A 14,330-nucleotide genomic window follows, 5' to 3' on the forward strand; every position below is an offset into this window, starting at 1 on the left:
TTCAACAGTCGCGCTATAACAAACTATAGTTCACGTCTCACGAGCTCTACTTCAACAATATGTCCCTCTCTGACTGCAGATCAATTACTCACTGTCTACACATACCTTGTCATGTCACGCCGTGACCATCTTATATATATCAGACCACCCCCAATCTAGTAAATGCTAGAGCACTCCCGAAGGAACAAGATAGTTCTAGAAACTAGAGGGAGTGAGAATCACATGATCTCGATGACGCAACAGATGGTTTCCAGCACTGTTAATGGCATCTCATTCCATAAGCTAACCACCCTGTTAGGTTAGAAAAATAAAACAGCCTGGACTGGAACATAGGTTGTCTTTTCCCATATCTAAAGCATATGCCCTCTTGTCTTGTTGTCTTCAGAATATGGCACAAAGAAATCAGAGACGTTGTTGTTGTTGTCATATGAAACCTTAGGATAACCTTATAAACTTCAATAAAATCATCTCTCACTCTATTTTTTTTAAGCAACAATTAGTTAAGAGATCTTAATTATCCCTATAAGATGACCTTTCTATCCTAGTGACCCTCCTCTGAACTAATTTTTTCTAATATAAAAAGACCAAAACAGTACACAGTGCTCTAGTCGAAGCCTAACCAGTGATTTGAAGAGAGAGAAAAATTATCTCTTTGACTTGTAAATTGTATATCTATAAATAAAAATAACAGATCAGTAAGACATGATTTCCCTTGTGAGTCTTTGTAGGGATTATTATATTTGATTTATATTTTTACTTACATCACTGATAACTGTACATATAACTGCAGAAAATGGTTTTCTTATTTGTTCGGAAACATTTTAATTAATTTAAAAATATATATATATGTATTTTAGACTTCAATACTGAGTAAGTACACATAATTAACACTAAAAGAACACGTGTATATATATATATACTCCAGGAGTACATGACTTCTGTATCATTACTTAAAACACTATTTCATGAAAGTATAATTGTGTTCTAAGGTGAACTGTGTTATAATATATTAATAATACCTAAAACAATAGAAAGTTTATACACAAGGTTTAAAATCATTGTGGAACTGATCTCTACAAAATTTTATGGCATTAGTCTGTTACAACATTGTAATAAATGTCTTAACTCTTAACTATATATTTGACAAAATGTGAAGGTTTTTAACTGCTTTAAATTAGTTTATTAACTTGCTCATTTTTATAAAAGATTACTCACTTTGATTTACGGTTTTATTTAGAGATCTTTGTACAAGTAAGATGGATAAGACTTGATTAGCAGGCAGTGCAATAAGTAAGAGAAAATGAGATGATTTTTGTGCAGTGTGGAAAAGTACCTGTTTTTGAATACAATATTGTCTTCATATAAGTTTACAGTGAAATAAAATGGCAATCCCTTTTTGTTTTCATGTTCTCCTAGGACAAACAATATATGAAGCTTTGGACACTCATCCTTTATATAAACATGTACTCTAAGTCATGACTACACAACATACTCTAACAACTCTACACTTGTAGCTGGCCTGAACTGAAACTTCACTGCACAAAGACTGGCACTTGTAGAGAACGTGTTAACTTCCACCAATCAGATGAAATTACTTACAAAATGACCAACAACCTAAGAAATAAAAATTTTAAGTAGGTAGCTATAGCACAGAGATAATTCAGACTTGACAGCCACCAGTAAAGTGAAATATTCTTAAGGTATTGCTTTACCACAACTTTACACACAAATAAGGTTTATAGATATAAATGAAGTTTGATATTAAGAATATCACAACTCTTCTCTACATCCCAAGTGTCATTAAAGTTAGAATTAATATCCTAATGAATGTTCTTGTTTATCTACCAGGTTTAACTAAACCAAAACCCTAAGAATACAGAACAAAAAAATTACTTCAGCTTCAACAATCATTAATGTTCAGTAAAATGCAGATACATACAAACCTATCATACACAGCTGTAAACAAGATACATATATCATTCATTGTACTTAACAACAGAAATCAAAATAATGAAACCTAATAATATATAGTTTAAATAATAATAATACATAATCAGGTGATCACTGTCAATATATTATTAACAATCATACACAATATAAACAGAGTTTAAATCCATAAGAAATATGACAGAAATATAAATATTTATACCAAATCATATATGAATGGAATGCAAATTAAAAACGTTTTAACAAAATAGTGAAACAAGTTTGATTTTAGTTTTATTAGATTACAAGTGATAGAACACAAATTTCTAATCAGTGATACAAGTTTGATTTTAGTTTTATTAGATTACAAGTGATAGAACACAAATTTCTAATCAGTGAAACAAGTTTAATTTTAGTTTTATTAGATTACAAGTGATACAACACAAATTTCTAATCAGTGATACAAGTTTAATTTTAGTTTTATTAGATTACAAGTGATACAACACAAATTTCTAATCAGTGATACAAGTTTAATTTTAGTTTTATTAGATTACAAGTGATACAACACAAATTTCTAATCTCATTTGGTGGTAACTGGGTCTGACAGTGTTCATGTTAGCTGACTATCTTATGAAGTTTTAGGTCTAGAGTTTGTTGGTTAGTAACATCAGTTAGTTTGGGTCTGGCAAGTGGGATTCATTGTGGTACCACCAATGACTACCAGAGCTGTTCTGATGCTCTAATGATGGGTTTTGCAAGGATTTTCTTGATTGAAGAATGTGTTTTTTTACCATCATCCTTAGGGGAAAGAACTTCATGGCAATTCCATAATTTAGCTTTTGTTATAACTGCAGTATTATTTGAGTATTGGTGATGAACACCAGTCAGCCATGCTGATTCTCTGCAAGGTGAGTGTCCTGAGGCAAAGCTCTTTTCTGTGGATCCCTTGAATTCTGCATATGAAAAAAAAAATGATGATGTTTTTGTTGGATGGATTAGCAATTTAGGAAGTCACTGTAATTGTTGGATGGATTAGCAAATCACTATAATTGTTGGCTAGATTAGCAAGTCACTGTAAGTATTGGATAGATTAGCAAGTTAGCAGGTCATTTTAACTTTTGGATGGATTAGCAAGTCACTATAATTGTTGTATGGATTAGCTAGTCACTATAATTGTTAGATGGATTAGCAAGTCACTACAATTGTTAGATGGATTAGCAAGCTAGCAAGTCACTATAACTGTTGGATGGATTAGCAAGTCACTATAATTGTTGGCTGGATTAGCAATTTAGAAAGTCACTGTAATTGTTGTATGGATTAACAAGTCACTATAACCTTTGGATGGATTAGCAAGTCACTATAATTGTTGGCTGGATTAGCAATTTAGAAAGTCACTGTAATTGTTGTATGGATTAGCAAGTCACTATAACTTTTGGATGGATTAGCAAGTCACTATAATTGTTGGGTGGATTAGCAATTTAGAAAGTCACTGTAATTGTTGTATGGATTAGCAAGTCACTAAGTTATAGTGACTTGCTAATCCATCTAACAATTATAGTGACTTGATAACTTGCTAATCCATACAACAATTATAGTGACTTGCTAATCCATCCAAAAGTTATAATGACCTGCTAACTTGCTAATCTATCCAATACTTACAGTGACTTGCTAATCCACCCAACAATTATAGTGACTTGCTAATCCACCCAACAATTATAGTGACTTGCTAATCCTTCCAAAAGTTAGTTAGATGGATTAGCAAGTATAACATTTTCACAATTTATATTCACAAAATGTATGTTACACTTCCATTCTTTTATGAGAATCACTTCAATATTAATTAGAAACTTCTGAATTCTTCTTGTCACAGAAGTATATATATATGTATACACACACACACATGTATATATATACGATAGGTTTCCATGATCTTAAACAAAAGAAAATGTAGGAAAAAGTAAACATAGTTTCAAATTTAAATAAATTGAACAACAAAAAAATAGTGAAAAATGCCTGACCTTAATAGTGTTCTATGTTTTTACATCCTCCATAGCTTAAAGCTTTTAGTTAAATGTGTTTCTTGTTATGTACTATTTAATGCTTTAATTATCTGGCTGCAAATCTCTGTTAAAATGGCCAAGACAATAAATCTGTCAGACTTCCAAAGACAGCCAAGTATTGGAGCACTTCTGGTTGGTTTCCATGTATCTAAGACTTTAAAAAACACCAAATATTTGAGGGGGACAACCTTCTTGATGAAGTTTTCATAGCACATAACTGACCAATGGACTGACCATGTATTGGAGAAGAAATGTTCACTGTTATTCCAAATTTGCTATGTTATCTAAACAAAATGTGACAAGCTTTTAGTAAAATGTTCAAGTCTGTTGCACACAACACATCAGATATGTTACAGCATTATTTATATTCAAGTTATGTCTATGAAAGGACAACATCAGTCTGACTCAAACTCATACGTGTCAGAGTGCAAGGTAATGTTCATGTAAAGAATCAAAATACTTTCACATATCATACAGTTTGAACACCACATTTGCATAATCTCTAGAACATCTTAACTGGATATCTGCAATTTTTGTTTCTGTAAAAGATTGTGGCATACACACTTTGACCCACACACAAGGAGTTAAACCGCAAAGCTTCTTACAAAAGGAAAAAGGAAGACTACATTGAGTGATCTGGATGACCAAACATCATTCAGTATTATATAAGAAGTATGAAGGTTACAACAGTAGAATGTGTCTGCAAGCAGCAACCTATGTCTGTGAAAACAGTTTGTTACCAAACAACAATCCAAATAATTTATTAGACAATGCCTTACATAATGGTACAGTGACCATAAGTCTTGGACACGGGAGGAATGGAAATATGTAGTATTGTCAGATGAATGACCATTTGCTTTGTTTTCATCAAAGTGTTTTTACATGGTTACAGCCTTAAGGATGCATACTACCCTGATTGTTTGATTCCTGCTGTCAAAGGAGCTGGTGGTTCCATCACGGTCTGGGCAGGCTTCAAATAAATTGCCCTCTTGGGATTGTTGCACATTGGTGGTTATCCATGATACATTTTTATTATCCTGATGATAATGTGTGTTTTCAAGAATAATAATCTATTCATTTCACACCACTATTATCACTAAAGATTAGTTTGTGTAATATGAAAATGACTTCAGACATCTACCATATCTTGTGTAATCCCCCAGGTTTAATATTATTAAGCCATTTGAGGTTTGCATTTGAAAACATAGTTCACAGTCATTTTCAACTTTCTTTATTCCTTCAATAATGGAATTCCCTAATCATAGCCAATTTATTAATACCACTGCATATCTAAAATTTCATTGTTTATAAAAATATTGTTTGTTTTTTAATTTTGCGTAAAGCTACACGAGGGCTGTCTGTGCTAGCTGTCCCTAATTTAGCAGTGTAAGATTAGAGGGAAGTCAGCTAGTCATCACCACCCACCGCCAGCTTTTGGGCTACTCTTTTACCAACGAATAGTGGGATTAACAATCACATTATAATGCCCCCATGGCTGAAAGGGCAAGCATGTTTGGTGTGACGGGGATTCGAACCCGCAACCCTTAGATTGCGAGTCGAGCACCCTAACCACCTGGCCATGCCAGGCCCAAAAATATTGCCTCCTGGATCCCAGTTTGGTTTCCATAATACACAAAAAATTCTGGTCCATCTTAACACCACTCTGATTCCACAATAATGTAAGTCATAGCATGAATACAGCTTATGATTTGATGTTCATCATAGTTGCATAATGTTAGCACCATCATCCATGAAACTATCTTGACCTTTGGTTGCATGAAGTTAGCGCCATCATCCATGAAACTATCATGCCCTTTGGTTGCATGAAATTATTAAACCAATTCTGGCAAATATGGCCCACTTTGATAGTGAATTCTGTAGTATATAAATAGTATTAAGTGCTTGGCAAAGTGAACAGTAGCAATGATTATTTCTCTTTGTGCAGTAATGGCTCAGCATATGGTTTATGTACCCAAGTACACACATTATACTATCCTGCACTTGGAATTTATAATGTGCCATTGAATAGTCTGCTACCAAGTCATTAACTAAAGCAAATTTCAGTAACTGAAAAGTATTCTCATGATCATTGGTCTATCAGAAGTGCTTGAAAGTAGTGAAACTTGAGTGGAAAGGTTGGATACAAATTGTCAGTAGCAAGATGTGAAGTTCATAAAGTTACCTACTTCCTTCTTAGACATGAGCCAGCCACACACTATGATGACGGGTACTATAGCAAGGTTAAGCATTATTTCATTGTGGCCTGCAGTAGTAATTATCAGTACACACTTTCATGGTTTTAAATTTAACCCTGCCCTTCTTACTTATCAATAAACATAGGTGAGTCAGTGATGGCTCTGAAGCTCTTCCCTAAGAGGAAGACATTGTCCACATGGGTAAAGCAGTATTCCTATTGTAATGCAATACCAGCACCAAGAGTATTTCAAAGATTGTGGTGCATTGTAAAAGCTGCATGGCATTACTTGCATTTCACACAGTCCTGTATAAATGGAAAAAATTATCTTATGATGATATTCTTCATCCAATCTAACCTACTAATACACCAATACCAAGTCTGTTGCATCAAGAGTGTCTAGCTGTTCATATGTAAAAATATGTCATCCCACATTATCACATTCTCCTTGTGAAGGGTTATACATAACTTTAGCATCTTCTTCATCACAATTTTTTGAGTGTGCAATTTTGTACTTTTTTTCTATGTTTACCAACTCCAATGACATCTATGCATATTATAATTATTCACTGTGTTCCACTAGTTTTCTCTGAATGGCTAAAGATTTGTCACATGGTGGACTGGAAGAGAAGAGGGACAAGGCTAAAGCTCAGAGGAAAAAAATAACTAAATGTAGCTGTTTGTTTTTTCTTATTTTTGCAGAGGGTAGAGAGAGAGAGAGGTATAGGTATAAACCAAAAATTAAAATAAAATTATTTTATTATCTTTACCATTTAAATGTTTAAGCTTTTCCAGCCCTACCTTAAATACTTTGGAAAGTGATTTTAGATTAATCACACAGAAGAAGTGTATTTATGGAAATATTACTGTTAATGGTAAGTTCTGTGATTTTTCTTTCATGCACTTCTTTGGCCAACATTCCTTGGAGTGTATTCAAGGCTGATTTAAGCCTAGTAAAGGCCCAGGGGCTAAAGTCTTTTTAGGGTCCCATTGATGGAATAGTATGTATTTTCACACATTTTCAAGGTTGATGGAGCTCCCAAAGATTTTGGGTTCCTGTGTTCCAGTCTTCACAGTAATATAGCACTTTTACTGTAGTTTTCTGTAGAATGTAGCTAGGAAACAGGTTCAATGACCACAGCAGCAGGGAGAGTTTCATGTGAACACTTCCGTACCATTTCGGAACACCTGCTTGGGGTGTATGGAAGAAATATCACCTTATCCTATGAGTGTGCCCATGCTATCCACTGTTCTGTTGTCTGTGGTTATTGACATTGAATGTTCTACTCATAGGATTTCAACATGTGTGTCCCACAGGTTAAACTGACATTGAAACTCTCAAGCTTGTCCATTTTAAGAATACCAGTCCAGGGAACAAGTTAAACAATCATCACTTTTGATCATGTAGAGAGGATACTAGTGGAGAGCTTTATGTGGTCTCTTCCATCACTTTGAAACTTAATTCATTGGCAAGGTGAATGTGCACGTTTCTCTTGTGTGTCAGTGGACAAGGAAGACTGTTAAGAGTTTTGGTAGTTCCAGTATCAACTAGAAACTATCTTATGTCCACACATGTACATTAATACCTATCAGTCTTGGTTCAGTAATGTTGTGACAATATTGACTACTCCACTGACTAAGCAGGATGAGCTATTTCTTCCTCCCAAGGTATTCAACATGAGGCCTGCTAATTTAAAGCAAACTGAGACACATGACTATGTATTGTCTTCAGCCCTCGTCCTATTAATATGCTTTATTCGTCTGCATGTGAGAGGAGGTTAGCTGGTCAGTCTAACTGTTAAAAGCAGTGCTCTATCCTGTCACAGTTAAAGCAGGTACCTTGCTGTCTGAGATTCATGATGAGTCTGTAGAACTGATACATTGGGAGTATCCATCTTCAACTGTATCTGTAGGCCCTTTTGAAATAGGATTTCCACCTTATTCCCCAAGAAGGTCAGAAAGTGTTTGATTGAAATTTGGCCAATCATCTTATGGTAGCTGGAGTCATTGCTGAACTTGTCTTGTTAACCAGATGTCTAGGGCAACCTTATAGGAAGCAAGGTTACTGCTTCTCTTCCACAGCAGGCTTTGAAATCAACATGATATACAACCCTAGTTTCTACTGAGTCAACTCTTAGCCAAGAAAATCTTCACTGAAGTGCTTTACCACATCAAGTACAGCTCATTTGAAACTGAGGAATGTATCTTGGGCTGCTTCTTGGATGGAACTTTATAATAAACAATTAAGATTTTCCTTGGCCATTACTCAGGACTAATCTGCTTCATGAAAGTATAATTTAGGTAAGCTGACTCAAGTGAAATTTTCTTAGTGGGGTTGGTCCTCCAATGCTTATTCTCTTCTGCTGCATACCAAGAATGGGGTCTTGCTTCTTCCCTCACAGTCAGACCTCTCCAGCACAAGACATTCGGTGGATGCAGACAGCAGTGGAATCATAAAGAAACTTACCCAGCTGGGCTCACTATAATCGGTGTTGCCCATCTGCCTTAGCCAAACAATGAAGTCTTAATGGTATGGTTGATTCATTTTGGGGCTATAATAAACCAAACCTGCTGGTCAGCTGTTGGGCAACGACCAGATATTCATACCTTGGGAGCTTACAACAAAGCAGAACAACACCCCTCATCCAGCAGAAGACTGGTGCTAATCTCCTACTGGAACTACCCTTCCAGTACTGCCGTGCTTACAATTTTCTTGAAAGACAAAGTATCTTGTCACAGAGAAACTGAAAGAAAGGACTTAAAAATTGACATACTCATGTGGAACATAAATACACAAATTGTTATTTTAAAATTAGTATGTATTTCATAGATTTAATTAACTACTTTCTTTACAGCCACATCTAAGTAAAACGTACTGGTCGACTGAATAAGAAGGTGCAGCTGGAAATTCATCTATTAATTCGTTATGCTCTTGTTAAGGAACAAATAATACAATTATATTCGTTACACTCACTCCCGTGCTATAAGGAATATTTATGTGGTTTCCGTTTTCACTTTTGAATATCTACGTACACATTTTATTTTGGGGTTTTGTATGCGTATATGATACATGACCAGTGTATAAATAGCACCCCTTGATTTTTAGAAGACCATATGGCCGTGTTTTAGTCAGAAATTTGTAACGGCCTGACTCAGAAACAAAAACTTTCAGTTAGTGTGGTACTAATGGTGTGTATCAGTTGTTTGTCATCTGTCAAAGTTATCTCGACACATATCAGAAGGATGGCGTGGTTTTATCCTGATGTGTGCGTTTCAAACGTCATAAAGAGTTTCAATGAACGTGTTTCTTGTGTTAGTTACTTTTAATGATAGAGGTGTAAATATATATATATATATATATCTGCATCAACACGTGCTTTATGCTTAATATTACGTACTTTTTTGTATTCCAAGAAGAACAAATTTGGGTATTACTGGTGCAGTTTAGTAAGACTATGTTTTTATATTTCGTTTTCCTTTTAAGTTACGGCTCATTATTTTTATAATTTCAGTTCATATAACGGACACTTTCAGTTCAGTATAACGTGTTCTCAGTTTTGAGTTGGAAAATCGATTAAATAAGTAATGCCTAGTTAGCGAACATATTAATAAAATACAGTAAAAACAAGAGTGAACCAACATAGTTTTACTTCTTACGTAGTTTGATTTTCCCGCGCACAGATTTTAGCGATGTAACAAGATGGCAAAGTTCGTGTGTGTGTGTTTTACAGACTGTATCTTAGTAACATCGCGAAAGTACATTGTATACAAAAAAAAAAACCATAATTGGCAGTGAATAGTGAAGGTGAGGAGGTCATACTTAAGCCCGTGAAATTGTAGGTGCTACTCCTGCATGCTTGTAGAACCTGTAAACACATGATACTATGAAAACTAGTAAAATAAGTCATAAATCTAGATTAATTAATTAGTTAAACTTAGAAGCTAACATCCGTGGCTCGAGACGTCTCTAAATGATATAGTGGGTTGTAAAGAAGTCTTTAGTATTTAATATTAACTTTCAACTTTAATAAAAAAAAAAACAGTTTACAGATTCCCAGATTGAAACTTGTAAAATATTACGTACTTTGAGTTCAAGGTTATGAAAAAAGTTCAGATACATCGTATAGTATTTTATGTATGTGTGTGTGTGTTGATACGCAGATGGAACTTCGTATAGATTCAATTATCTAATGACACTCCCAATGGTAAGTCTGAGAACTAATCACAGTAAAAATCGGGTTTCGATACCCATAATGGGCACAACACTTATAGCACAAAAAATAATTTGTTTATGTATTGTTAATTACAGACAACTTCCTAAATTGTAAAGTTTAATAAATTTACGGATGTATTGTTAATTATAAATAGCTGCTTAATATTACTGCTTAAATTATGGAACTTAATAAATTTACAGATGTATTGTTAATTATAAATAGCTGCTTAATATTACTGCTTAAAGTATGGAACTTAATAAATTTACGGATGTATTGTTAATTATAAATAGCTGCTTAATATTACTGCTTAAATTATGGAACTTAATAAATTTACGGATGTATTTTTAATTATAAATAGCTGCTTAATATTACTGCTTAAATTATGGAACTTTCATGTCTTCGTACTTGGATAAATTTTAAGAAAGACGAAAGACTTGTGCAAAATGACTTAAAACCTAACGGTTAAAATTGGGTCGCAATATTACGTTTTTCGCTCGTTTAACCAATTTAAATATTTGTAAGTCACGCTGTCTTTACATTCTTCTCCTGGGGTTCTCAGCAGTATTTGATTTTTAGAACTTTTATTCTTGATAAAGAAACATGCAAAGGTCAATAAAGAATTGCAATAGCAATATTCTTAATTTATTTAACTTTATTTTAATTATTATTGCCCAACTGAATCTAATGCTCCTTTTAAGCTGAAACATTGTTATTAATAGCAGAAAATACATAAATACCTTCTGTGTAAATGTATTTACATTAAATAATAATGTTTGGGCCAGGCGTGATATAATTGTCAGCGTGCTCTGATCGTTATTATGAGAGTTCTTCTTTCGCGGCCGATTTTTCGCATAAACGCGCTCCGCACTTTGAGGCTATAGGTGCGTTATAAGAGTGGAAGTCAAAATCACACTTTTAGTTTATCAGACTCTAGTTCAAAATTAAGAACAGCCTTTTGTGCAAATTTATTCTGAATGTAAGGATTCATTGTGAAGAACTAGCAATGAACCTTCATTGATTATAGAACAAATCTCATGAAGTTGTACGTCATTTGAGTAGAACCAGTCGTTTAACACAATATGCACCAAATAATGGCCCAGGAACTCGAAGCATGTAACGCTCAGTGTTTTGTAGGGTTACAGTATCAGTTTATCCAAAACTGTCGGCCCGGCATGGCCAGGTGGTTAGGGTGCTCGACTCGCGATCTGAGGGTCGCGGGTTCGAATCCCCGTCACACCAAACATACTCGTCTTTCAGCCGTTGGCGGTGGGTGGTGATGACTAGTTGCCTTCCCTCTACTCTTACACTGCTAAATTAGGGACGGCTAGCGCAGATAGCCCTCGTGTAGCTTTGGGCGAAATTCAAAACAAACATTAATTATTATTTCAAACCTATTTAATTCACAAGTCTTATTCTACATGTGTTAGTGTAAAATATTTATGAAATAGAATACCCATTCGTTTGTTATTTCTAGCATGGAAAAGTTATTGTTTATTACTATTATTCAACTTTAAACCCGCCAGATGACACTAGTAGTTACTTTTTTTTTGTAGGTTTGCACGCTAGTTAAATCCACAAAATTGTACAAAAACTGGGTTATCGGACAGGTGTTGCGCGTGTATAGAAATCCAGAGTATAATTTCATTGCATTCAACGTGTAGTCAAACATGAGTACGCTTTTGGTATCGCCCATTTTTGTTGAGATGTAACAAAAGTTGCAAATTATCATTAAAATTTTAAGTGCGTTATTGAAAGAAATTTGATGCTGAATGACCTGCCTGCACTTCTTTGAGGTAGGTACATTTATAACTCTGAAATAACAGCCTTCGTACTTTATCAGCTACATTTTGCTTCCACTAGAAAAACTAATGTGTCTTAAGTATTAACCAACAAAGACTTTCCTTCTGGATAAAATTGCTACATAATTGTTGTGCTTTATCAAAGAATGCGCAGGCGTCGGAGAAGCTAAGTGGTTACAGAGTTGTACCTATGCATGCTCTGTTTAAATCTTATCAACCTGTGAAAAACAGCCTCGTTTATGAAAATTGGGACGTGATTTTTAACGTATGCTATTACGAACCTTCTTTTCCAGTTTTTATTCTAATTAAATTTGAATATATTTATTTTTATGGTAGGACATGTGGTAAGTTATATTTATTAAATTAAGTTATATATTATATATTTTAAGTTATAATTTGAATATATTTATTTTTATGGTAGGACATGTGGTAAGTTATATTTATTAAATTAAGTTATATATTATATATTTTAAGTTATAATTTGAATATATTTATTTTTATGGTAGGACCTGTGGTAAGTTATATTTATTAAAGTCAAAACTAAATTTCCTCTAAATTTCGTTCAAGCTAAGTAGTGTTTATTAGATAGGAACTGAAAACAAAAGGATATATAGTTTGAAATGGCTATTGGTTGTTTAGTATTTAATGAGAATTACATGTTTAAGAAAGTTTTATAAGTACTTCCAGCATTTCTGACATTTACGATTTCGCATGAAACGTAGATTTTCAGTAGAGCCAGTTTCTAGAAGAAACTAATGTTGACCGGTTATTATGTGGAAACGATTCGCGTGTTTGGTGACAAAATAACACACTGATCATAAGGCTGTATTTCAACTGTGATGTAACAGGAACGTGTATAGAAGAATGGTTTGTTTATGTTCATTTACCAATTTATGTCTATTTATTCTTTTGATTAAAACATCTTTGGCGCTGTGGTATATCATCAGTCATTAATAAAATACGGTTTTGTAAATAAGTCTTAATAAAACTGTAAAATGAAAAATACAGATTCCATCTTCAAAATTCTGTAAAGAAGGCTACAGAATTGTACTGTACATTCCTCTTCCGATATGCTAATCCCATGTAAATTGACATTTAGCTAATGAGATAAGCCTGTTCAGTAAATAACTCTGCTTTTTTTTCTAGAATGTCTCATGTATAATAACATAGTGATGTTTACTTAGGCATCAGGATGCTGGAAGTGGAGACGTTTAGTTCGATGACATCCCCACCATCAACAACCTCGACCCCAGGAGCCGTGCGTCGACATAGAACTCGTCTGTCCAGTGTTCCACTGGTTGATCTAAGGTATTAATGCAATTTCTTAATATTCGCGAATGACTGAAAACAAGTTCTTAGTCTAGAACCTTTTTTATTTCATTTATTTACAGAGTTTCTGTCAGATACATATTTTATAGACAGAAATGAATTTTAAACCTTTATCTTACATTTGAGTGGTTATCAAGAATTGTTTTCAAACAGGTTATATTTTTATAATTGTATTGGTGCGCTAACCATTATAATTTCTTTTTGTAACAATTACTTCTTGGAAGAAGAAAAACAGGCCGTTATTATACGTGCTAAAATAATAGATATATAATAAGAGCAAAACTCAAAATCAACTGGATTCATATAACTACTTAAATAAATTCTTTGTACGTTTTGTCGTAATGAAAAGTAATAATATTCGTTGAAGCTTAAATAATGTTCAATTTGTAATAATATTTGTTGAAGCTTAAATAATGTTCAATTTGTAATAATATTTGTTGAAGCTTAAATATTGTTCAATTTGTAATAATATTTGTTGAAGCTTAAATATTGTTCAATTTGTAATAATATTCGTTGAGGCTTAAATAATGTTCAATTTGTAATAATATTTGTTGAAGCTTAAATATTGTTCAATTTGTAATAATATTTGTTGAAGCTTAAATATTGTTCAATTTGTAATAATATTTGTTGAAGCTTAAATATTGTTCAATTTGTAATACTATTTGTTGAAGTTTAGATATTGTTCAATTTGTAATAATATTTGTTGAAGCTTAAATATTGTTCAATTGGTAATAATATTTGTTGAAGCTTGAATATTGTTCAATTTGTAATAATATTTGTTGAAGCTTAAATATTGTTCAATTTGCGG

General features: G+C 33.5%; 1 protein-coding gene across 1 annotated transcript in view; it reads left to right on the plus strand.

Annotated features, from left to right (window-relative positions):
- The window catches only part of LOC111089235, a 51,425-nt gene that overhangs the window by 21,433 nt on the left and 15,662 nt on the right, over positions 1-14,330 (plus strand). Inside the window, exon 2 of the mRNA XM_022401363.1 lies at positions 13,378-13,501. Within this exon, the coding sequence (XP_022257071.1) occupies positions 13,378-13,501 (124 nt within the window). The remainder of the gene's footprint in view (positions 1-13,377; positions 13,502-14,330) is intronic.

Source organism: Limulus polyphemus, unplaced genomic scaffold (genome assembly GCF_000517525.1).
Source record: "Limulus polyphemus unplaced genomic scaffold, Limulus_polyphemus-2.1.2 Scaffold5639, whole genome shotgun sequence".
In the NCBI taxonomy this organism is placed as follows: Eukaryota; Metazoa; Arthropoda; class Merostomata; order Xiphosura; family Limulidae; genus Limulus; species Limulus polyphemus.